The 25,325-nt window shown below is 43.7% G+C and overlaps 1 protein-coding gene across 1 annotated transcript in view; it reads left to right on the top strand.

The window, feature by feature from the left end:
- Positions 1–15,525, top strand: part of DNAJB6 (DnaJ heat shock protein family (Hsp40) member B6) — a 62,012-nt gene extending 46,487 nt beyond the window's left edge. The window contains exons 9-10 of the mRNA XM_082192599.1: positions 8,978–9,175; positions 13,798–15,525. Coding sequence (XP_082048725.1) covers positions 8,978–9,175; positions 13,798–13,880 — 281 coding nt within the window. The 3' untranslated portion in view covers positions 13,881–15,525. The remainder of the gene's footprint in view (positions 1–8,977; positions 9,176–13,797) is intronic.
- The last annotated feature ends 9,800 nt before the right edge of the window (positions 15,526–25,325 follow it).

Here is a 25,325-nt window from a genome sequence, read left to right as displayed (position 1 = left end):
AGAGGGATCGCTGTGCAGCGAAAGCAGCAATCCCTCTTGCTGTTCTGGCTTCTGGGATAGCTGCGCAGCCTGCATTCGCTCCATAAGATGCACACACAGTTCCCCTTACTTTTTAGGAGGGAAAAAGTGAGTCTTATAGAGCAAAAAATATGGTAACTTCGCTCTGCCATGCTTAGAAGGATGCTGCCCTCTGCTTGTTGAGGCTGAGGAAGGCAAGTCTTTGCTGTCCATCCATGATCTTTGCAAAATATTTGGCCAAAAGCTTCCAAACTTTGCTCAAGAATCTCAAATGCCGTTGCAGCAAATGCATTGTAATTGAAGCAGATTTTCATTTTCTTCCATGCAGAGCTGTTCTCTGGCAGCCATCATTGCGAGACCATTCACTGGGGTCCAGTTTACTATAGTCCTTTCTTTTTCACTGTACTGTTTTTGAATCACGCCAGCCTTGTCATATGCACTAGTTAATTTGGCAAAATAAATATTAATCCTTGATTTGTCTACGAAGCTTTGATCTGGAGGCACAATGATGCAACCATGTCGCTGAAGCAAAGCGGCATTAAGTCTGCTTTGCAAATAGAGGCCTGTTTCAAAGAGAAATATAAATTGCACACTGGGGAACTTGGCAGAGAAAAATGTGAAGAGTGGGGTGGTAGTAGGAGATAGCTTGACACCAGCATTTGGAAGTAAGTTCTCAAAGAATCATGGTAGCTTTTTCGGCCTAATTTGGTATTAGTGTGAGTGGGAGCAGGGCAGTATTCTGGGAATGCATAGTTTTGGGAGGTGAAAGGAAAGCTATTTTATTAATTTGTTTTTACAGTGACATCTTCTTGCTCCCCCCCCCCCAAGCATGGGCTGAACAATAATTAGAAATAACTGCTGCACTCCTGCAGGATAGATGCTTAACAGCATGTATACCTCTTTCCATTAGGTTGCACAAAGGTTCATTTGTAATGGTGATCCCAACATGAGACACAGCAAGCTCTCCATTCTCTTCACCCCCCCCAAAAAAAAAGTACAATGAGATGAGATGCAGCCTGAGGCCAGGGTGTGAGAGAAGGAGCTGTACCATCTTGTCAGAGCTTTGTCCCACAGTTGGTGTTTCCCTGCTTCAGTCATACCTTGTGCTGGAATACATTTATTGCCGCTTCACCCTCAAGAATGGCAAGCTGCGTCTTGCTTCACCAGTAAACTCCCTCTAAACTCCCTCTCTCTTAACTCTGCAACGTCCTATGAGGAGTCATTTCTCCTATTAAGTGTGCAAAGTTCTTTACAGTCTTAGAACATATGTTTACAACAGTTCTGAAAAAGTGCCCATTTTACAGATCTAGAATTGAGGCTAAGGTGTGGGAGCGGAGGGGAAGGAGATTTGCCCAAAACATTCACTGCTTGTTTATGGCTGAACTCATCCCAAGCCAGCACTGTCTGTTGAGTGCCTTTCTCTGTTGCTTGTCTCCTACATTTGGCATTTTTTTAAGGGACTGCATGTACTGTCTCTGAAAATGAAGGTTTATTTTGGCCATCTTTGCTCATATCCATCAATAGACCACCCTCTTCAATTTCGCATATCTTTTTGCAATGCATCTAATCATCAGTGTGTCATCACTTCTTTAATACTGTTGCAAATGACCCTCTTATGCTCATCACTATGTTTTGGTTGCCCTCCAAACCTTTGTTTCACGAATATCAGTTGCTAATTGCTTCTTTGCCCTTCCACAAACTGCAGAAGGGATGCATGCAGTTTTGCTTCTGACAGTGAAGAGTTGTCAGTAAATTTGAAGTACGCATCTTCAGCAAATGTACTGACTTGTCAACATGCCTTTTACCCTTTTATAAGGCATACACTGAAAGCCTATTCCTTATTAAAAGTGTTGACAGATTACTTCACTGTTGATCTTTCTCAGTTGATCTTTCTCAGTGTGTAGTACTGCCCTCTGCTGGCTAGAATGTATATACTTCATTATATCATTTTCCCCCTTCTAGTTAAGACTATTGTGTTCAGACACAGGATAATATGGTGGATTGGGGATTTTCTTGTCCTACCAGCTAGGCTAAGCTAATTCATATTATTGTGACTCTGAAAGATGTTAAGAGAGATTCCTGTTTATTCAGGTTTTATCATGCAACCTGAACAGACCTTTGGGAATATCCCTTGCAATGCTGAGGATTTATTTAACACCTATTCCAACTAGTTATCTAACACCACGTATTGCCTTGTAAATGCTTCTGCAACATTAGGCCTTGGATAGCTTCAGTCAATCTAGACCAGTGGTTCTCAAAGGGTGTGTGACCTGCCACACTGGTGCAGCAGAAGTGGATGGCAGGTGTGGGCAGGAAGATTCAAGGACAACCAAGGAAACACGTAAACATTTCAGTGTAGCGTAGCAAAGTATAATTGTTTTATTTTTTGACAGAATATGGATAGGCATTTTTCAAAATGAGAGCAAGAACATCAAGTGATTCTGAGGGCAATCCTAGTTGCGTCTCCAAATGTATTCCTTATATATATATATAAATCTGAAAGTGTGGCCAAGAGAAAAAAAGTTTGAGAGCCAATAATCTAGGGGTATTACAGGAGACGTTTGGCTCCTGCTTTGCCTCACCCCTGGTTCTGCTTAATTGGCTGCTGCTCGTGGAGCAAAGAAACTCAAGAGCATCTACATCACATGTTGTCTTCTGCAAGACATTAGCAGAGAAGAAACATGGTTCCTAAACAGCAAGTCAAGGGGTCAAGGGGATGGAGCAACCATGATCTAGTTTCCAGCCCATACTTTTATATTTATATATTGTACACTTCCATTTCTTCTTCATGCCACAGTTTAAGATAGTGCCACAACTTCTCAAAGTCTTCCTGTAGCTCTTAGGTTTCCTTAAGATGTTCATTAAATAGTGACCACTTGCTGACCCTCAGAATAGAATTGTAGAGTTGGAAGGGACCACCGGGGCAATCTAGTCCAAGCCCCTGCAATGCAGGAATCCTTTTGCCCAACATGGCAAAACCCAGGACCCTGAGATTAAGACCTCCTGAGCTATCTGCTAAAGAATAAAGCTCTGCCCCTTTTTGTTTGATTCTGGGCCAGCCCTTCAGGGTTAAATGAGGTTCTTGGTTAAACATAAGTGCAAACTCCTATCCAAAAGGGACTTGCATGACTGAATGAAGAAGTCAGACCCAAACAATTGAGCCACACAAGTCTCTTTTTGGAAAAGATCTCCAGCGTTGCAGTTAACAATTAACACATCAGCATGATCGGAATTACCTTTTAAGTCATTTTACAATTAAATTTGGCTATAACAATCAGATGAAAGAAGCAGCCAGTTTTAACATTCAAATTATCAGTTGCTTGTGTGATAGCTTTGAATCCTAGCTGTTCTGCCTAAGAACTCTTTTCATAAGAGAATTTTAATTGGGTTAGAGAGGAATAAAGCCAATACTGTTAATTGCATGGGGAGAAGAAAACCCTATTTCAGTAAGCTGGGGGGAAACAAATATGAAACTTCCCCAAGTATAATTACTGTAAGGAATAACTATTCATCACTGTGATGCTTTGGCGTTAGTATGCTTTAATTATAAGAAACATAGCAGTGCTGATTCTAACTTCTAAATGCTAATTTTCAGTAAATGTCGCAGAAGATGTTTTGGGGACTGGTGGGTGCAGAAAGAAAGTCTCTGTTGTCACCTCCCGCCTAAAAAATGATCTACCTTGCATTTCTCCAGGTTACTGGACAAGTTGTGGTGGCCTGTGGGTAGGGAATTAAATGGGACCTGGCTGAATGTATGTAGGAATATACAGGTAGTTCTCTGACTCAGTGGTAGATCAGAGCTCTGCATACAGAACTTCCAGGTTAAAAGCCTTGGCATAGGTGGTGATGGTAGAGCTATTTGCTTGACACTCCCAAGGGCTGATGTGAGTCAGAGTAGACAGCAGCCTGACCTATCACAAGCCAACTTCCTACGTTTCTGTCGCTGAACTGCAGTCTTTATGGAGTGGAAGAGAAACCGGATCAATCAAATCACATGTTCATTCCTACTCATAATCATCCAGACCTCATGACTTCCTGTGCATGGTGGTTGGTGGTTGAAACTTTTCCTTGACCTGTTGCCATCTGAGCCGCCTTTAATGGTACCGGTGGAAAACCAGTCTTCAAACGTGGAATGAGAAGAGTGTTATAATTTAGGAGCTGGTTAGGCTTGAGGCTCGTGAGAGAGAGAGAGAGAGAGCGTGCCTTATCATTAAACAGCCCTAGCTGGCTGCATAGATATGATGATGACTTATTAAATTTCTATACCACCCTTCATCCAAAGATCTCAGGGCTGTTTGCAACAGAAAAATACAAAATACATAAGAAAACCAACAAAACCAAAACCAATACCCCCCCTGCTTCCCATGAACACATTTAAAAAGCCATAGATTGTTAATCAGCAAAATGCCTTGTTGAAGAAAAGCAGTCCTGAGCCGTTTAGCTTTATAGGTAAAAACCAACCCTTTGAATTGGGCCCAGAATTGGCAGCCAGGATCCGTGTAAGATACTCAAACTGTCTTGTCCAGGGGTCAGCAACCTTTTTCAGCCGTGGGCCGGTCCCCCATCCCTCAGACCATGTAGGGGGCCGGACTATATTTTGAAGAAGAAAAATGAACGGATTCCTATGCCCCACAAATAACCCAGAGATGCATTTTAAATAAAAGCACACATTCTACTCATGTGAAAACATGCTGATTCTCGGACAGTCCACAGGCCAGATTGAGAAGGTTGCCTACCCCTGGTCTTGTCGCACTGAGCAACCTGGCTGCTGAATTCTGCACCAGCGGAAGTTTCTGAACCATCTTAAGAGGCAGACGCATTGCCGTAATCTAACCTAGAGGTTACCAGAGCCTAAACAGCAGTAGTTAGGCTGTCCCTGTCCGAATAGGGGCACAACCGGGCCACTAGACGAAGCTGATGGAAGGCACTCTGCGCCACTGAGGCCACCTGAGCCTCAAGTGACAGCAAAGGATCCAAAAGGACTCCAAAGTTGTCTAGCCACTCCTTCAGTGGGAGTGTCACCCCATCAAGAGCAGGCAACCTCTCATCCATCCAGTATAGGGAACCACCCACGAACAGGGCCTCAGCTTCTATGTAGAAGAAATTCCTTTTGCTATTCAGGGCTAGCCCTACCATTAGGCAGATGGGGCGTCTGCCTCAGGCAGCAGACTTTGGGTGTCACGAAAGAGCAGCAAGTTATGAAGGTTTTTTTTTTTTTGTTTTTTTTACTGTATCACTATTTATTGCCTTTCTTTTTCTCCTAGGAAATGGGAGAAGCGTTTTGGGGATTCAAAATTGGATACCATGCACTTTGACTTGGAAGGAAGGGGTGCTGTTTCCCTTCTGCCACAATTAGCAAAATACCTTGGGCCAGCGTTGCTGCTGCAGTACGTGGAAGCGACATTCATTTCCCTGAGCAGCCTTTGTACATGTGCTTCTTTCCCCCCAAACCATCATACCTACCCCCTCCCAAAAATATCCCCATTAAACTTTGTACAAATTGCACAATCATGTAAGTGCACAAGCCACAACACAGTGACATTTTGTTCTGATGTAGCAATAGGCTGGCCAGACGCATACTGGCTTCCAGGGCTATATAGAAACAAATCTGAGCAACCCACAGGCTACTTTAGGATAAGGTGGTGCTGACTGTGGATTTGCTGTCCTTAAACGAACCGAGCAATTACTGTGTCACCTAAATCACAGCAGAGGGCCAGCAGGTCAGATGTATCTTGTATTCTGTGAAAAATCAACTGAGAAGTTCTCCCGTGCACGGATGAGACTTGGTCCTATTTAGTGGGGACTGGTGAAGGAGACATTATGTTCTCTTACAGCTGAGAAAGGACACCCCCTTTAAAGAAAAGTTATGGGCAGTAGAAGAGGAAGTAAACATCCTTCTTAAAATCAGTTTAATAGTGTGTCCATGCTTCATTGTTTAATATTGTTCTGATAAACTCCTCAAAGCCTTTGTCATTTATAAGAAGTCCCCTTTGTTTTGTAGATTACTTCCATTACTCAGAAATAAGACTGAGGACAAGAGAAGATGAGCTTGGGCAGGGTTATGTCATGTCTGAACTTGGAATTAAACTCTAGTTTCAAGCTGGCACAGGGGTTCTGCCAGTTTTCCATGTTAGTCCTGTTAGTGGCATTTGAGAACTATTGTCATACTGCTACTCAGTGCTGGGATCCAAAAGCATCCTAGCTTTGCACATGCAATAGTTCTTAAGGATTTCCTTTCCCTTTGACCTGTCTCTCACTTCTTCACACCAGTTCCTAGTGCTCTTTGTCACAGGATTCGCTTGTAACCAAATACATACAGCCATCTTGCCATCCTTACCAAATGAAGCATGAGCCAGTAGGGAAAGCATGCACAAAATGTGGCACCACCTTGGATGACACCATGCTTTTATGAGCACTCATTAAATCTGATTAACGAGATGAACTAAGCAATGTGTTAGAAATTCCAGCACCTCTTTCGTATTGTTTAATGTCTTTGTGGTAAAAGTTTTCCTCCTGGCACGCTCTGCCTGCCTTTTTCATTTCTACTTTTATGTCTCGCCTCAAGAACTAATCCGTTCCTTAAAACTGGGGCAGCCCTTTGGGGCGTCTCCTGTGGTTGGTTTATAGCTTGCCCCATGAGGATTTTATTCCTAGTATCTGAGGTTGCTTTGTTTTTAACCTACGACACTTTGTAGTGGCAACAGAGGGGCTGCCAGTATCTCTTAAAACCTTGGGAAAATCCTTGGTAAGTAAAGCAGGTTTGAAACAGCCAGATTTAAAAGCACAGAACTCTAAAACAGTAGATTTACAAAACCAAAGGCCTAAAAATGAAGGCTTTTTCTAGTGGTGGAACTGAGCTGGGAAGTTGGATAAGCTCAAGTCACAGAACAAAGGAGCCACTCACTATGCTTGTCTGTGTCTCTGTGAAAAAGGGAAAGGCCTGCAAAAGTGAGTAGGGGACTGTGTGAGATGGGATGTAAGCAGATACGTTCAACAGCCACATTGGGTGATGCCCTATATTCATTGAACATAGCTTTTTTATACTCTTGCTCAAATGTGTATGAATGGATGGATGGATGATGACAGCTCCAGATGGTCATCACTTCCTTGTGGATAACTCAAGCTATGTTATGAAGGCACCTCTGGTGGGTTCCGTTGCTTTCTGGAGAGTTTATGCTAGCAAGGCTGAAGGTCAGAGATAATAGAATCTGCAGTCTAAAATAGTGGACGACACTAGGTTAAGAAAGACTGGTTTATGCTGGTTGGAACATAAGGATAGGCTGCACTGAGCTTTAGTACTTTCTTGTAGTAGGAACCTTGAACTTCTTGCAATACCTCTAGTAAAATGTCAATTCTGCCATGCTAGTGTGAACAGTTACCCTTTTACTTGGCAAGTTGCTTGGACTCTTTGGTTCTTGAATAAGGTGAATGAACTCCAGAGTGCAGGTCTCAGGATTGCATGATGCTGGTAGTCTCTTCTAGAGGGTTGCAGACTTCCATCAGCCAGACACCTTGTGCTTCAAATCCATGGGCAGCCATTTAGGGAGACATGGCAGTCAAGGGCATCTGAGTGAGCTGATCCAAAGAAATGGGTGCAGAGACCTGGTGGGTCCTGTAACCTCTTAGCAACTCACCATCTGTGAGAAGCGCAAGCTGTTGATATGAATTATGGAAGCTGCTGTGTATCATATCAGTTCATCACTGGTCCAGGAGAATAGGAAAAACATTTGGAGAGTCCTGAGAAGCATGTCCTCTATTTTCTTTACTTTAGACTTTATGGCTGGGCTGAAAAGATTAGATGTGTGTGTGGGACTTCTTTTTTAAAAAAGAGAGATGTGGAAAACACAAGTTCTGCCTTAAGGTTTTCGTCTCGTTACATCCCAGGTAGCGGTCAGGATCACTTTGCACAAATCTCTTTCTCCCTATGCATGATCTTATTCATCGTTGCATTCTTGCAATCCTCAGCTTTCCTTTTGCCTCCCAAGTAAGCTCTTTACTTATTGCCAAAATCCCCCTTTAACAGGCCTTGAGAAGGTAGTGTCACAATCAGTTCATGATCTGTTGGTGCCATTTCTGAACACTCAAAAGATGGTCACTAGGATCCAGGCCTGCTTATGCTTTTAATGCACCTGAGTTTACATCTTGCTGTGTTGCAGATTTTAGCAGGACTTTTTCTTCTGGTTACTCTTGGTGGTCCCTTCCAACTCTACAGTTCTAGGATTCTAGTGGCATTAGATGTGTTCAGAGCATGGGATCTTCTGGGAAGCAGAGTCTGCTGAGTAGACCTGTTTTGTCTTATTGCCTCTACGTCCTGCACATGCTCAAGGAGAATTTAGAGAACAGAGCACTCACCTGTGTCATTTCCTTCAAAATGGAATGTAGTATGCACTTGCAACAACCTTTGTTAGGAGTTTCGACTTGCAAGTACGATATTCTTCTACTTGCCTTACTATTCTAAAATGTAGCTGTGCAGATACCCTGGCACAGTTTGTGGTCTGTGCCAATATGATGGGAGATATGTGCCAATATGATGTGAGAGCCAGTGTGGTGTAGTGGTTAAGAGCGGTGGACTCGTAATCTGGGGAACCAGGTTCGCGTCCCCGCTCCTCCACATGCAGCTGCTGGGTGACCTTGGGCTAGTCACACTTCTCTGAAATCTCTCAGCCCCACTCACCTCACAGAGTGTTTGTTGTGGGGGAGGAAGGGAAAGGAGAATGTTAGCCGCTTTGAGACTCCTTCGGGTAGTGATAAAGTGGGATATCAAATCCAAACTCTAGAAATACTCATAGGTTGCAGATGAAGAAACTGAAGTGAGAAAAAAAAAAGCTTAAGTGACTTGCTTGGGACAACAGCTAAAGTTACGGGACTGGCTTTTCTCTTGTTTCCATTGGAGACAGAGCCATCCTGGGTGACCCCACTCATTTCTTTCTTGAATGGTCTGCTTTTTCCCCCCTCTCAGGTGTAGCTGACGACGAAGCTTTTGCAGAGGAATGCAGACGCAGAGGACAAAACGCCTTGCCTTTCCAGCCGGCTAATGCCCGTTCTCCAAAATCGGCCCTGAAGCCTGCCGCCTACCCCAAGCATACCTTTCACTGTAATAGCGATGAGGATGATGACTTGGTTATGACCAACTGGGAGACGCCCATTTATTCATCAGGTGTGCACAAAAAGGTGACACAGGAACCGGTAAAAAGGCAGGAGCCAGTGCTAAAGCAGGAGCCCGTAAAAAAAGTCACGCCACTTAGCCAGAAGCCTAAGTCAAAGAACCCAATAAGATCGCGTTGCTGCGTGCTGATTTAAGGCTAGCATTTCACATGCTCTGTTCCTCTGCATTCAGACTAGCTTCAGGACTACGTTGCCCTGCCCGTTTTCAGAAGATACCCAAATAAAATTCATTGCCTGTGCCAAATTGTGCACACAGCTCACAGCAAACAGCAGAACTGTGTTTAGTAGCTGACACGTTGCTTGCTTTCCTTGTTCCGAATGCAGGTTTCTAGTAGCCCGGATAGATTTTGTTCTTTGCACTGTCAGGTAACTAGATTTTCAAACTTTTGAGACCTGGTGGAATCTCCTTGGCAAAATGGCTTGCCCTCCTCCTCCTCGTTTCCTTTAGCCAAGTGTATGTTTAGCAAGGGCTGACATAAGCAGCAGCCCGCTCATCGTTTTGCTCATTTCAATCGGTGCCAGATCCAAAACGTCTAATTTGCAGATTAATACTGCAAGATTCACATTTCCCTTGGTATCCAGTATTAACAAGCTCCTGAATGTGAATAATCCATTGTTCATTCCCTATTTGTTTTTTACCGCCTGCCGTCATGGGAGATGCAAGTGCACTAAGTTGCTGATCCAGTCTGTTTCATGTGCTCACTAAAAGGAGAAGCTGCGATACTGTAGCTTAGTAACTGCACAGCTGAATCTTCAGCCCCCCCCCCCCGCTATGGCTTAATTTCAGAACCAGTTTTGGGAAACTATTTTCAGGAAACCTCAGTTCACCATTGCCAGGCGGTCACTCCCCACTTTCCACGCTTCTTCGAGTGCCAACGTAAGCAGAATGAACATGAACTGAGGAGAAATGACGATGTGAGGAAGATTTCACATAGCATGGTTTTTAGGTGCAACACCTAAAGTGGGGGTTTGTATCCAAAGGTTTTCTCCCTCAGGTGGAAGGAGGGAAGGACTGTTTGGATCCAACCCACAACACACCTCTGTCTCACTGAGGGAGGTGTCTTGAGGAGCCAGGATTGGTAGGCTCAAGTTGCCTTGTGTAATATGAGAAACTGCCCTGAGTGTAGAAGTTCCAGGGTGGGTTGTGTTCACCTTGTCCCTGACAGAATAGAAAGGGAAATGTCTTTGGGTCTTTCCATGCTATGGCAGGCAGCACAGCCAGATGGGGTGAGTTATCCTCTCCCGTGTTGCTCCTTGCCTGCAGGCAATTGTAGCCTCAAGCATCTTATTCGTCATCCCTGCTTGTGGCATTCTGCAATCTGGGAAAGGCGGATATGAACTTGCAGAAACCTGCTTTATGGCTTCCTTTCAGCTCCCATGACCCATGGAGACCAGAATTAAGAGCGGGGACCACCTTGGGAAGCTTTCATGGTGCAAACTTAGGAAACGTGAAACAACCGAGAGGGAAACTCTCGTTTGCTTAAAATTAAGTAAAGTAACTTGTCAATAGGTTGCCAAAGGGCTGTCATTTTGGTTTGCCCTCAAACCTTTTGCCTGTTTCCCTCCTGTTGCTTCTGAGGCCATTGATACGCCAGCCTTAATGGCCATGGATGGTCTCCTACTAAGTTCAGAGTAGACCCATTCACTTACATTAGTCATTTCTGTTTGTTTCAATGGATCTACTCCCTGTCTGACTAGCGCTGATACCGCTCCATGTTTTCTCCTGATACTGCACGTATCAAGGATTCATTGTGGTCTGGGCTGGCATGTGAGCAGGTGCTGAACAGGCGAGGCAACTCCTGGTAACAGGAAGCTGACCTTCCCCACAACTTGAGTAACTATGCTTCAACAGCTAGTCAATTGCAGGACGCAGGTTTCTTTTGAAGTGGCTCTTTGGAATAACATGAAAGAGGGGTCTGCAGCTGCAGCAGCTACGCCGTTGTCTTGCTGTTGTTTGTAATCTGACAACGTAATATCGGAGCCATCTGTGCTTTTTGCTTTGCAAGTAAAACGGGGGCTGTCAAACCCCCACCCATCTCCCACAGACTAGGGCCCATCATTTTAAAATTCTAGACATAGTGCAGTTTGCTAGGTAGCACAGCCTTGGGCATTAGAAAAACACACCAGGGAGCGCATGTGATGGAGGTAAAGTTCCATTTTTTTAAAAGGGACCAGAGGCTATCAGATTCAAAAATTATGCTTCCTCATTTAAAATCATTGCATCTTTTTACAAACTTTGTTCAATCAGGTAAGTATCACTATTCCCTGTACTGTGCATGGCAGAGACAAAAAAGTTGCCAAAAATAGACTTTGGCACTGGTCAACTTTTCCCAGCATCAGTTATGGGGTGGGAGATAGGATGCATTGGGTAGTGTGCATAGATGCCTTGCATCCAGCAGACCCCAGATTCAGTACCTGGCATCTCCCATGAAAACTGATCTCAGGAGCAGGAAGGTGTATCTTGAAGTGTGGTGTGGATGTGTCTTGAAGAGCAGCTGCCGGTTGAAGTATACAGTGCTGGGTGACATAGACCAGTGGTCAGATGAAGATCGTTTCATATATTCTATGAATCATGTTGCTAGGACTCTAGTACTTCTCGCCCCATTGGGTCCTCACTTCTTTGCTGAGACAGACACCTGTGCAATTTTGTCTCTCCTGTGAGATCCAACAGTTGGTTGTAGCCTTGTATCTGGAAGTGGTGGAAGTACCAGCTTACGTTGTCAATATTCACCCCCTGTTGGCAACCTGGTGCTCCACCTACGGCTCCTGCTCATGGGCCCTCACCTGTGATTTAGGAGTCTTGCCACTGACTTTGTTGGGTTCATACTGTCTCTGAATGAGATCATATGTTCTGCATCAGGGACAACTGTCCCTAGGATGAGCGATACCTAACTTGCAATAGTTTGTCCCCCTAGTTAGGTAACTGACTGAACTGGTAAATGGCTGTAGTTCTGAAAAACCGATTTGAGCAGCTCCCCCATTTTTGGAGTAGCAAAAAACTGAATTTGAACCCAGTGAATAATTTCAACCCTGGATATGAGAGAAGAGAGTGCCTGTTGGTAGGTAGTGCTCAAAACTGTCGGTGGCTCCCTTTTGGGCTGGATATTGCCCACCCAAAAAACCCCTATCTGGTCTCTTGTTTACCCTACCGAATTTTAACCAATGCAATTAAACCTGCATTTTCCTTGTAAGGAAAAGAGGGTGGTTTCTCAGTGTTTATCTCTTGGGTTTTGTATGCAATTTCCCCATTAAAATAGTTTGTCAAAGAGTTTAGAAACAGAGCAACCACTGTCCATGGAGCAGCCTTCATATGTCATAGCAGGTGATTTCAGCTCTAAATAATTGGTTGCACTACAGATTTCTGTAGAATTCAAATGGAAAACTACCTGTTTCTGCATAATTCAAATGGAAGCCCACTTATTCCAGGCAGGGTTGCTTCCCCACCTGCACCAAATGTTTGGCTTGCCTCCTGGTACAGGGCAATGCATTAAACTGCTGTAAGTATATCACGGCCCAAGTATTCTAGTGCAGGTTAGTCTCCTGTCGACTTAAGCACTATAACTGCTTAATCCCCATTGAAATGAGCTAGTGCTCTTTGTGTTGTATGCTGTCTCACTTCTGCAAACAGTACAGATAATTTAAAATACCCGTCCACCCCATCATTTAAACTTGTACACATTTGATAAGAAAATAAACAAGGCCATTCCGAATCCCTTTGAATGTTTTGTTAACTCTTTTCTAAATTTCAAAGGAATGCCTTCAGAAGCGAGTCACAGAGATGACCTTAAAACAGCCTTTAAAAACTGGTACACATTTAAACTTGTACACATTTGATAAGAAAATAAACAAGGCTATCCAGAATTCCTTTGAATGTTTTTTTAACTCTTTCCCAAATTTCAAAGGAATGCCTTCAGAAACAAGATACAGAGATGAACTAAAAACAGCCTTTAAAAACAGGTAGGGTTGTTAAAAGCCAAATTAACAAGGGAAGACTTATTTCGACAAAAGTTTTCAAAACCTCAACTGATGACAGGCAGGGTTGCTCTGAAATAGGACCAAGTAGATCACAGGAGAAGGGAGGGAGCTAAATTCACAACCTAGCCTGCAGTTTTTGAGAGGGAGGACCCAATGGAAGCAAAAAGGGCCATTTCAATTAACAATATAGTTACACTATATTGCATTGATTTAGGACTGGACGAGGCAGTCCTTTTTGTTGTTGTTTTTTTGACTCACAGGTGCATAGTAAACAATCTGGTCAAGACCTAGCCATAGCCTTTAGAGATATTTACAACAGGGAACTCTTCAGATGATGGACAGAGTGCGAAGTGAAGGCTAATGGGAACTTTCAATATGGCCAGGAGGCCATTGCACTGAGCCTATGGCTGGTGGTCACCTTTTGGAAGTAACTTAACATGTGGAGGAGCTAACATTGGTAGGCCAACTGTTAAGGAAATGTGAGAGACCTGGGAGGAACCTTGCACTTGCTGAAGCCCTTTGCTTGTGCTCCTCAGGGGAGACCTGCCTTGCATTTTCAGAAGGCTTAAAATCAGAATGCTTCTGCTTTAATGAAGGGAAATCTATATGAACAATGTTTTACCAGCCGTGTCTCCTCAGGATACAAAGAAGTCAGCAAGAGGAAGAAGCAGAAGCTGAGGGAGGAGCAGAAGAAGAAGAAGTCAGCCAAGGCACCCTATTAAAATGGACTTCGATGCCCCCCAGCACAGACCCTCTCGCTGTCACACCACTTGACCCCACCCACACTCCTTTCCTGGTGCTTATATTTTCTTACGGCTAATCTCACTTAGCAAGGGGGGGGGGAGAGACTATGGCTCCTCTCTAAAGTACACTAAACTTGCACTATTACGCTTGAGCACCACAAATTTGCTTGAGTTTCTGTATGACACCCCTGTCAGAAACCCGCTCCACGGAAGTCACTTCCATTGAAATCAGTGGGTTTGGCCTCTGAGCAGCGTGTTTAGGACCAGGGTGTCCGATGCATCAGATAGGCAGATCCTGGCTTGAAATGTGTTTTATTTTCGAAAAACGAATAATAATAATAATAATGTGGTAGAACCTTTTCAACCTCTTTCCTTCCTGGGGCTAAAGCTATTGTAGTCTAGTGTGCTTCTTCTAGAACTTAGAAAGGTTGTAAACGATGTGTCTATATTTCCAAAAAAAACCCCAAACAGTTTTCATCATGCAATATTCTGACCTTACTATGTTTCTCATTTCATATGACCTCAATTTTCCTTAGCTGGACTCCCCCATAATGACTGAGGGTCAGTTCTCGGGAGATTCAGCCCTGCATCTTATTTTCCACAGGGGAAGAAGCAGTTGATTTTCCTTGCTTGCACGTGCCATTATTGATGTGCTATGTATCACAAGCAGTGGGCTGTGATTGTGAGAGAGAGCAAGTCCCCCCCCAAGCTTCCTCGTGAAATCAACCCTTGTGAGTTCATTATGCCCCCCAGAACTCTCTCTCGCCAGATAATAAAAGGCATACTTTGAAATACTACCCTATGTCCATTGCCCGAAAATCAGTAGCCTTGATGATGTGTTCATGCCAAGTAGAGCAAGGGTCACAGCACCCCGCCTCACCTGCCAGAAATCACCCCTCTTCCTAGGGTGGCATGTGAGGCTATACAAGGATGGAGTGGAGCCTTGACTAGCCGGAAAGAGCTTACGGCCTGTATTCCTTAGTCAGATCTAGAATACTTATTTGTACATTGGGTGTATACTATGTGTGCTGGTTCCCATTTGGTCTAAATTGGGGTTGAAGGGGTGGATTAAGGAGTTGGGTGTAGCAAGGCAACTTCATTCCCCTCCATATAAATGTTTCATTTGCATGGTACATGGCTTCTGTTAACCTCATAAATACTACTAAGTTGGAGCCTTCCATTCCTTTAACTTTTCCCAAGCATGGTTACTGTATAAGCAAGTTGCCTCCTTGCTGCTTAATCCGCGATTTGAAGTTCTCAGCTGCTTCGGTCTCCTGTGTGTTCTCCCCTCCCTTCTCTCCCTGATAAATTATGTGGCAATTCTCTTCCTTGGCACTGTTGGAAACCCCAAATTTCCTGGAGAAATCGTTGATTAGCGCCCCTAATAATGTATCTTAGGTCCAGGAAGATTAGGATGCAAGAGGATTTGGGGTACTTACTTGGATTAATCTTTAATGCTGGTATTATGAAAATGTAATCTTGTGCAACTCATTAGGTATTTAAAACACAATATGTCTGAAGTTTGATGCAGAACCACCACTACCCTTTTTTGTTACATGAATACCACTGATTTGTGTCGTGCTGTGTTACTAATATTTAAAGAAATAAAGCAAGTTCCCCATTCCTTGACTTTTTATTTTTATTTGAACAGCTCAAAGAATGGACTTCTGACATATATATATATAAAAGTCAGGATGCTAAACTAACTCAATGGAAGTTTCTGCAAAGAGGGAATTTTTGCGTCGCTAACAAGATGAAGGGTGGATTTATAGCTCTCCGTAGAAATGTATATTAATTGGAATTGCTTCTGAGGAGGTAACAAGAGACAGCAGGAGATACTAGGGACAGAAGAACAGATAGCTTAAGTCTGAGAAACACTCTAAAAACCTTAATGTTACACACATACAGAGAGAGAGATTTATTCACACAATAAATATAATCACATAACATTTTTAGAATCTATCCAAATATATTCTCAAGCACTTTAATGATATGCAGTGCCACCTTCACGCCATATGTACATTACAATTTCAATATACCATTTTTGAAAATTGGAATGTTTTACTGCACACATTTTCTGTGATTATATTTCTTGGCTGAATAAATTTGTGTGTGATTGCCTGAAATGGTTTTATACTAGGTTTATTATTATTATTATTTTTATCTTGAGCTTTAGCTCTCTGTTCCAAGAGTTGCCAACATGACTGTTGTTCTTACGGGCTGCAGAAATAAGTGTAAGAACATAGTGACTCTGTTTCTCACTTACTGGAGCCCAAGAATGGATTTCTCGATGACACGTTAGGGTTTGGTGTCACTGGCCAAGGGAATTTCTGGTGTGCTGGGTTTTAATCTAAAGTCCAATAAAATGCCCTGGGGAAATTTGATTGTGTAGGTCTCGCTTCATTCACAGCCTGGGCCTTGCCTGAGATGACTGGAACTGTTGATTTTTGCCACCTTGGGTGCAGCATCCCATTAATACAAGCACTTGGGGATCATATAGGTCCATCGTGGCTGCAGGTGGGCTGGGCTATGCCCACAACTTGAATGCGGGCCCCATAAAATAGCCTAGGAGAGAATGCGGCCTTTGAATGGGGAAACGTTATCCACCCTTGTTCTAAATCAGGCATAGGCAAACTCGGTCCTCCAGATATTTTGGGACTACAATTCCCATCATCCCTGACCACTGGTCCTGCTAGCTAGGGATCATGGGTCAACATTGATGCCGAAATCCAGCATCACCTGAGCTCTGTGAGTGCGGCCTTCTCCCAACTGAAGTGCAGAGTGTTTGAGGACCGGGACATTCGCAGGGAAACCAAAGTGCTTGTTTACAAAGCTATTGTACTACCAACCTTACTGTATGCTTGTGAAACATAGATCACTTATAAATGCCATCTTCAGCTTCTCGAAAGATTCCATCAATGGTGTCTCTGAAAAATCTTACACATCACTTGGGAAGACAGGTGAACTAATATCAGTGTACTGGATGACGTAAAGATCACCTGATTCTTCAACATCAACTTTGTTGGACTGGTCATGTTGTGCGGATGCCTGATTATCATCTTCAAAAGCAACCACTCTATTCCGAACTTAAAAATGGAAAGTGTAATGCTGGTGGTCAACAAAAGAGGTTTAAAGACTGTCTCAAGGCCAATCTAAAAAAAATGTAGTATGAACACCGACAACTGGGAAACACTGGCCTGCAAGCGCTCCAGTTGGAGAACAGCCTTTAGCAAAGGTGTCATGGACTTTGAAGACCCTTAAAATCAGAACGCAAGGGAGAAGCGTGCTAAGAGGAAGGCACGCTTGGCAAATCCACACCGTGATCAACTCCTGCCCGGTAACCTATGTCCCCACTGTGGAAGGACGTGTAGATCCAGGATTGGCCTCCACAGTCACTTATGGACTCATTGTTAAAACCATGTTTATGGAAGACAATCTTACTTGGCTACGAGTGATCACCAAAGAAGTCCCAAAACATCTGGAGGGCTGAGTTTGCCTATGCCGGTTCTAAATCTTACTTGCTGTGCATAAACTGGTCCCACTGGAAGAGCTTATGCTTCCTGTCTGGAGATACAAATCAGTTCAACTGTTTTCTGCTTGCAAATGTATGTTTAGATTTTAAAAAACACACACATCCTAGAAGGTCCCTCTGACTTGCTTCCTTGTACCGGTGATTTAACAGGACAGACTGTTTCTGTAAAGTTGTGACCAGCAGGTTTTACTGGCTATATTGGAGTCATTTCAAGGAAATGATTTAGGAGAAAGCAAATTTGGGGCCCATGTGATTCATTTGTGTTGGAGACAATTCACATCCCTTCTAACTCTGATTCTATGTGTGATGGAGAGAGGACTGCTTCGTGCCACTTCCTTGATTCCTGTTCATCTGGGTGGAAAATATGATTTATGAAGCAATTCTGAATGCTCATCCAGATGAGCCTAGTGTAAGTATACAGGGTTGGTGGCTGCTGGGATAGCTCAGTCGACAGAGCACGAGACTCTTCATCTCGGGGTCGTGGGTTCGAGCACCTCATAGGGAATAAGATTCCTGCATTGCAGGGGGGTTGATCTAGTTGACCCCCGTGGTCCCTTCCCACTCTTATAATTCAATGTGTGATGGAGAGAGGCCTGAATCCAGGCGGGCATTCTATTTCATGTTTGGGGCATGCTTCTTGGCAGAGTTTAAGTCAAGCATAGATAAACTCTAGCCCTCCAGCTATTGTTGGGACTACAAATCCCATCATCTCTGATCAGTGGCAATGCTGGCTGGGACTGATGGAAACTGGAGGGTCACATCTAGAGGACCTCAGACTCCCCATCCCTAATTTAAACGAAAGAGTCTGAGTGAATCAAGGCAACATTCCCAAAAGAATGGTTTGTGAATATTCAGTTACTTTCAATACCTCGTATGAACTATAGTATTGTTTATACATTAGCATTCTCTCTCCACCTGCCCCCACTTTGTTAAGCAAAGGGTTGTTGTTTTTCCTTTTTGGCATGCACACTTAGTGCGCGGAGAGGATTTTTATCCACAATAGTCACAAAAAAGCAGTGAACTGGCCCAATAATTGCATATGGGTTTGAAATGCAGTAGATGTGTGTGTTTAGTGGGAGGTGGTTAGCAATAGTTACCCCGCTTCCTCAGTACCACTGTCTGGATCCGGATGACTGCAAGGAGAAGAGTGTACTTTGCATGGAAGATCTGAGAAAAAAGGTGATCTTCTGAAAAGAAGTCTCAGCCGCAAAAATATTCGGAAATCCCCGTTTTTTCAGGTGCATTAAGTTTCTGCTGATGCAAGTGGGAAGAGATGGGTGTTTCTACTTACCAGCCGTATTACTTATGCTTGGGGTTAACATTAGTGGAAAATTCCTGCAGTATTTAGTGAGCCTTTCTTTCCTACCTGTTAGCAGAATGCTGAAATGGAAAATTACCTGAGAATGATTCAGTAGGCATGAGTCCAGCTGGGAGCAGAACCAAGGAAAACCCGCAGAGCTGAATTTTAGCCACGCAATTCCTTGCATACATTTGTTTCAAGACTATATCATCTTACAATATGTTAAGGATTTTGTACACCTACCTTATAGGAAACACACTTGACATCTTGCCTATTCGAGCCAAGCAGAAGCAAATTATTAAAATTAAAATTGCCTATAAGGCAGCGACAGCAGCAAACAAAATAATCCAGTGCTGGAGTTTTGGCTAGCCAAAATATGAATATATATTTATTTAAGAAGGGCAGCTCTCCTTCAGGACATTTAGCAGCCAATGTAGAGAGATAACGCTCCAAACTGGGACTCTGACAGCATCATGGGAAACACATCTGGCGGGTGGGGGGGTGAAGAGGAGAAATGGATATGATTGATCTGGGTTTGGGATTCTAGGTGAGTCTGGGTTACTTAATCCCTATCAACGTCTTTTTACATCACCTACCATAATAAAACATTTGCATGGCTTAAATGTTTGAACTGCCCAAATGTTCTTCTTGAATTATCCTTTCTGCCCCCGCCGTCAGTAACATAGCTGTCCCGTTTTGAGTCTGGCTGCCTCCCTTTAAAAAAATTAAGCCCCAAGACTGCATTACAAAATTGTTTTTGGAGCAGAAGAAAAGCTGTAGGAGTTTCTTCACATGCGATCCCTTCTGCCTCTGCATATGTGACAAAAAGGAAACACTGCAAATTACAGACGGGCAGAATTTGCGGCAGTTTCCATGACGGCAGCAGTTCAGAAATGCACACGGTATCTGGGTAATGAAAGTGTCTTCCCAGTTAAGTATTGCACTTATTTCTAGCAGTTTGAGATCCTGTTCCTAAGGACGATTAGAATAGGCATAGGCAGACTCTGCCCGCCAGATTTTTTGGGACTACAATTCCCATCATCCCTGACCACTGGGCCTGTTAGCTAGGGGTGATGGCAGTTGTAGTCCCAAAATATCTGGAGGGCAAAGTTTGCCTATGCCTGGGTTAGAACTTACAGAAAGGAGAAGCTTGTGAATGATTTTGCACGTCTCAACCAGCCCAAGTGTGTTTCAGATGTGCTGTCTGTCATACTGCTGTCTCTAGACACCACTTTACTAAGGTAAAGTTGTGATCCATGTTTGTTCCCCTCACCATGGTAGAAAAATCTGTGGTATGGCTGTGATTAGAAGTTTTGTGTAAAGGCGCCCCCATGTGGTGAATGCACACATTTCAGGCAGAAGACAGAATTTGCTGTTTCCAAAATATAATCCAGTGTGTTTAGTCTTGACAGCAACAAATAGAACGAATTGTGGTGCTGTTTTGATTTCTCTTTCTCCCCCTTTAAAAACTGGTAAAGTTCACATTGCAGGACAGTATTTCCCAACTTGAGCAGTTTTGATATCTAGGGCACAGTGGTTTTTCCTCCTAAGTGAAAATTGGATGCCTACCTAGTAGTAGTAGTAGTAGTAGTAGTAGTAACAACAACAACAACAACAACAACAACAACAACTGCATTTTCTACAGAATGCAAAGACTTGGCAAATTAGCAGAATATAAAAATACATTTCCAAAAACAACATCAATACAAAATATTGTCATTACAATATGATCCTGATGACTGAAAAACTACCATCATTCTTATTGGAAGACGATTTACCTGCATGCTTAGATTTTTGGTGCACATTCCTCAGGCTAAAAATATTAATAGCAATGGTTCTGATACATGCACCTCGCTTTTGAATAGTCTTCCAACAGAAGACACCATTTCCTCCTAAGCAGGTACATTCCCTTATTACCTGCTTAAAAAATAAGCTTGCATGTTAAAGCATGCACTCAAATATGCATAAAGGGGTAAGAATATAATAATTTCCACTCTTTAAATGAATGCCGTTCTTTGAGCACTTAAGGACTAATACAGGGCTAAGACACAACTTGAGTGGAGAATCTTCTGTGCATCCTCGTTTTGACAGGTGAACATCAAGCCTGGGAGCTGCTGGTTTTTCTGTTTTTAGGAGAAGCTGCCTGTACTTTATTTGGTGGAGAAATGACATTTAAATGCAAGAGAGAAGGGGGGAGGCATGCTCCAATCGTGTATTTAAAAGCATTGGAAATAAAACTATTACGCCCTACACCAATCTGCAAAGCAGTGTCGTGGTTCCCATGCCCATGGTGTCTGCTGTCATAGGATGACACCAACAGCCAGAAGAAATGATGTTATGCATTTGCTTCTATTTCCATGGAACCAAGGCTGACATTTTGCAATTTGATTTATATTGTCGTTGTCATCATTTATTAAATTTGCATACTGTCCTTCATCCAAAGATCTCAGGGTGGCTCACAGCATAAAAGTGCAGAATAGAACCACAAAGTACATAATAAAAACAAGAACAAAACCAATAACCCTGCCTCCCACAAGCACATTTAAAGGACGCAGAGTGTTAATCAGCCTAATACCTGGTTTAAGAGGAATGTTTTTGCCTGGTGCCTAAGAAATGCTGGGGAGAGTATTTCCAATGTGAGTAACACTTCTCTTTTTTAATGTAGGAAAGTCTAGATTTCTGTTTCAATTGTTGTCCTCTTTTGTGCAGTAATAATTTGTCTGCCTACTTCTGATTTCTACTCATTCATCTGCTGGTGTCTCAACAAGAGGGTTTGGGTTTCTAACTTTAAAGCATTTAAGAGCTGAACAGCAAAAGGAGGCCCATCTCACTTACGGTTTTAATAACGCAATATTGCTCACACACATTACAAGGCTCAGGTTAGATTTTGCCCGATTGCTCCTTGCTCCCGTTGGCTGGCACAAAATGTTCCCCCCTCTTTCCTTGGAAGTGGGCGCTCTGCTTCTTGGCAGAGTAGCAGGAGTGGCAGCCACCCAATCTAGTTTGTACCAGCAGCTAATAAAACAAACTGGAATAGAGTTTCAGAAGAAAGCACCAGTTTTCCCTTTCCGAGTTCTGCTCCAAATGTCCCAGGCCATATGCTTCCTCCGTCCGTTCTTCACACGCGTCTATGCTCTGCTGTAAACTTTAAAAAACGGGTCCAGCTTTTCATAACTCAAAGGGATAAATCTGGTGCCAGATCTTGGGCTTCATCTGAAAGTACAGATGGGAGAAAGAGGAGTTTGCCAGATATGTTTTTCACCACAGCTGCTCAGGCCTGCGATGCTAAAAGGCAGGTAGAGCTGAGAAATGTGAACTTCAACATCAGAGAATTGTGTATACAAATAAAAAACCCAAAGCTCTTTCCATAGCAGCTAGCCTGGTTTAGTAGAGACAAAATGGTGGTCTGACTATTCGCTTTTAGTGGTGGTGAAGAGAAGTTGAGCTTTTTAAAATTTTGTGTGACTTTGCTTCCTCCTGTTTCTGCTTTGCCCTTACAAGCAACAATCTGGGAAATAAGGGGTAAGTAGTGACACAGGGACACGGGTGGCGCTGTGGGTTAAACCACAGAGCCTAGGACTTGCCGATCAGAAGGTCGGCGGTTCAAATCCCCGCAACGGGGTGAGCTCCCGTTGCTCAGTCCCTGCAACCTAGCAGTTCAAAAGCATGTCAAAGTGCAAGTAGATAACTAGATACCGCTCCAGTGGGAAGGTAAACGACGTTTCCGTGCACTGCTCTGGTTCGCCAGAAGCGGCTTAGTCATGCTGGCCACATGACCCGGAAGCTGTATGCTGGCTCCCTCGGCCAATAAAGCGAGATGAGCACCGCAACCCCAGGGTCGGCCACGACTGGACCTAATGGTCAGGGGTACTTTTACCTTTAGTGACACAGGAGCAGAGCAGGAACAGAGAGGCCCAAAATGTTGTAGCCTTTCCTCATGGGGAATTGTTCCATTCCCTTGATCATTTTGCTTTGCCCTTTTCTAAACCCTTTCGATTTCTACAACATCCTTGTGGAGCTGAGGTGACCAGAAGGGTACAGAGTGTTCCAAGTGTGGTCACACTGTAGATTTGTATAATGGCCTTTATGATATTGGCAGCTTTGTTTTCATTCCTTTCCTAATGACCCCTAGCAGGGAATCTGCCTTTCCCCATAGCTGCCTCACACTGGGGCAATGCAAACAGATCCACTATGTAAAAAGAAAAAAACAAAGGGGGAACGTTCTGAAAATGATTACAGCTAAAAATATCTAAAAGCGTTATAGTGAAAAACATTCTATGCAGTGCTCTTGCGCCCTTAAGAAAAGGTGACTGGCAAGATCTAAAAGGGCAGCAGATCCAATGTAGATCTTTATCCCCCCCTTGCTGCTGATGTACATCTTCACTCAACCCTTCTTCTCTGGCAAGGCGAGGGGGGAGGCACCACTTGATGGTTTGCCAAAATGTCTTGGGCCAGCACTGGTGGCCAGGAACTGTATTCTCCATCCATCCAATGCCTGGGTATAAAGTTATGTTTTTAAATTCCCCCTGAAAGTTAAAAGTGATGGTGACAGGTGCACCCTCAGTAGGGAAGGCGTTCCACAACTGGGGAACCAACACTGAAAAGGCCTTTATCATGGGGCAGCAGCAACTGGGCAGCCCCTAGTGGTAGCACCACCAACAAGGCTTCACTTGCCAATCACAGTATCTAGGATCATTGGTGCTTTTTTAGACTTGGGTGCCAAGCCATTTAGGGCTCTATATCAGCCTTTTTCAACCTGTGGGTCCCCAGATGTTGAACTGCAACTCCCATCACCCCTAGCTAGCAAGGCCAGAGCTCAGGGATGATGGGAGTTGCAGTCCAACAACATCTGGGAACCCACAGGTTGAGAATAGCTGCTCTATATGCTAGTACCAACACCTTGCAGCTCACTGACAGCCCATGCAGTGCTTTCAGGACCAGTATCACATGGGCCCATCAGGCCGCCTCAAATACCAACCTTCTGTACTAGCTGCAGCTCCAGACCATCTACAAGGGCAGCCCCAGGTAGATCACAGTAGCCCAAATGGGATGTCACTAGAGCATGGACAACTGAGGCTATCCTGGTCTAGGGATGGCCATAGCTGGGCCGCTTGAGACAAGCTGGAATCCAGGAGTCTTCCCAAAATATGAACCTGATCCTTCAGGGAGAGTACAAAATCACCCTCTTCTAGAGCTGAAAAACCAAGAGTAAAACCAATTTGTTCATAAGAACATAAAAAGAGCCTGCTGAACCCATCTAACTCATCATGGTCTTGCAGTGGCCAACCAGATCCCTATGGGAAGCCTGCAAACAACACCTGAGCCCCACAGCCACCCTCCCCAACTGCAATTCCCAGAAAGTGGTATTCAGAAGCGCACTGTGTCTGCCAGTGGAGGTACAACATTGCCATCATGGCTAGTTAAGTCCCAAAATGGTCCAAGACCCAAAACGTTTGTGAGCATCTGAATGCAATCAGAAAGTGACACTGCAATATTCCAGATAAAGATAGTTTCTGCCTTATCTACATTTTTGAGAATGACCTTCAATAGGTAACTTTTCAAAAATTCATTAAACTTGCACATTCATTAAAGTTACACAATTGTTTTAATCATGGCCTATAAGGAAAAAGAGAACCCACTTAAAAATCAGAATTAAACAGAATGATTAAAAATTCAATTTCATGACTGCACTAAATGGCCACATTCTCTTCCTTTGTCGATTAACATTGCAAAGTACAACACCCCCACCCCCGATTGTGAGATACCGGCTGCCGCTCAATGAAATCACATTTACTTTCAGGATGATAAGCTGCATCAGCTAGAAGCAGGAGCCAGATATTAAAAAAACGGGGGATTTTGCCCACATAAAAATAGAATTTCATACTTGACTTCCTACCTCACTTCATACACCACATGGTGCCGTGGTTTAGCCCCTGTTTGCTCCTCCTAATATTTTTGTCTCTAATAACATTATCCTACCCATGTCAGGGGAGCACAATTGATCTTGTCTCCTTCTGTTGCTGCAGGTAACTGTAGTCTTGTGCTTGCGCCGCTGAATGTGACCGAGCCTCATTCACACGTACCTGGGAGCCAGTGTGGTGTAGTGGTTAAGAGCGGTAGTCTCGTAATCTGGGGAACCGGGTTCGCGTCTCCGCTCCTCCACATGCAGCTGCTGGGTGACCTTGGACCAGTCACACTTCTTTGAAGTCTCTCAGCCCCACTCACCTCACAGAGTCTTTGTTGGGGGGGGAGGAAGGGAAAGGAGAATGTTAGCCACTTTGAGACTCCTTAGGGTAGTGATAAAGCAGGATATCAAATCCAAACTCCTCTTCTTCTTCTACCTTGGTCTGCTTTGTGGGGTCATTCACAAAACCTTTTGTAGCGTAGTCAATATGCAGTAAAGCTCCAGTGAATTGCCTTACTGACTGCTCTTGCAAATAGATGGGCCGGTCCTACTGTCAGACAGACTGAGGTGCCTGCCTCTTAGGCAACAGGAGTAGGGAGGCAGCAATGAGGAACGTTGAGGATGTGAGCAAAAAGCAGGAAGATGCCTCCTGCCTCCTGCTTCCAGCTTCTCATTTAATATTTTAAT

The sequence above is a fragment of the Podarcis vaucheri genome (genome assembly GCF_965113315.1).
Source record: "Podarcis vaucheri genome assembly, chromosome: 12".
Classification (NCBI taxonomy): domain Eukaryota; kingdom Metazoa; phylum Chordata; class Lepidosauria; order Squamata; family Lacertidae; genus Podarcis; species Podarcis vaucheri.
This window is presented reverse-complemented; position numbering and strand designations above follow the sequence as displayed.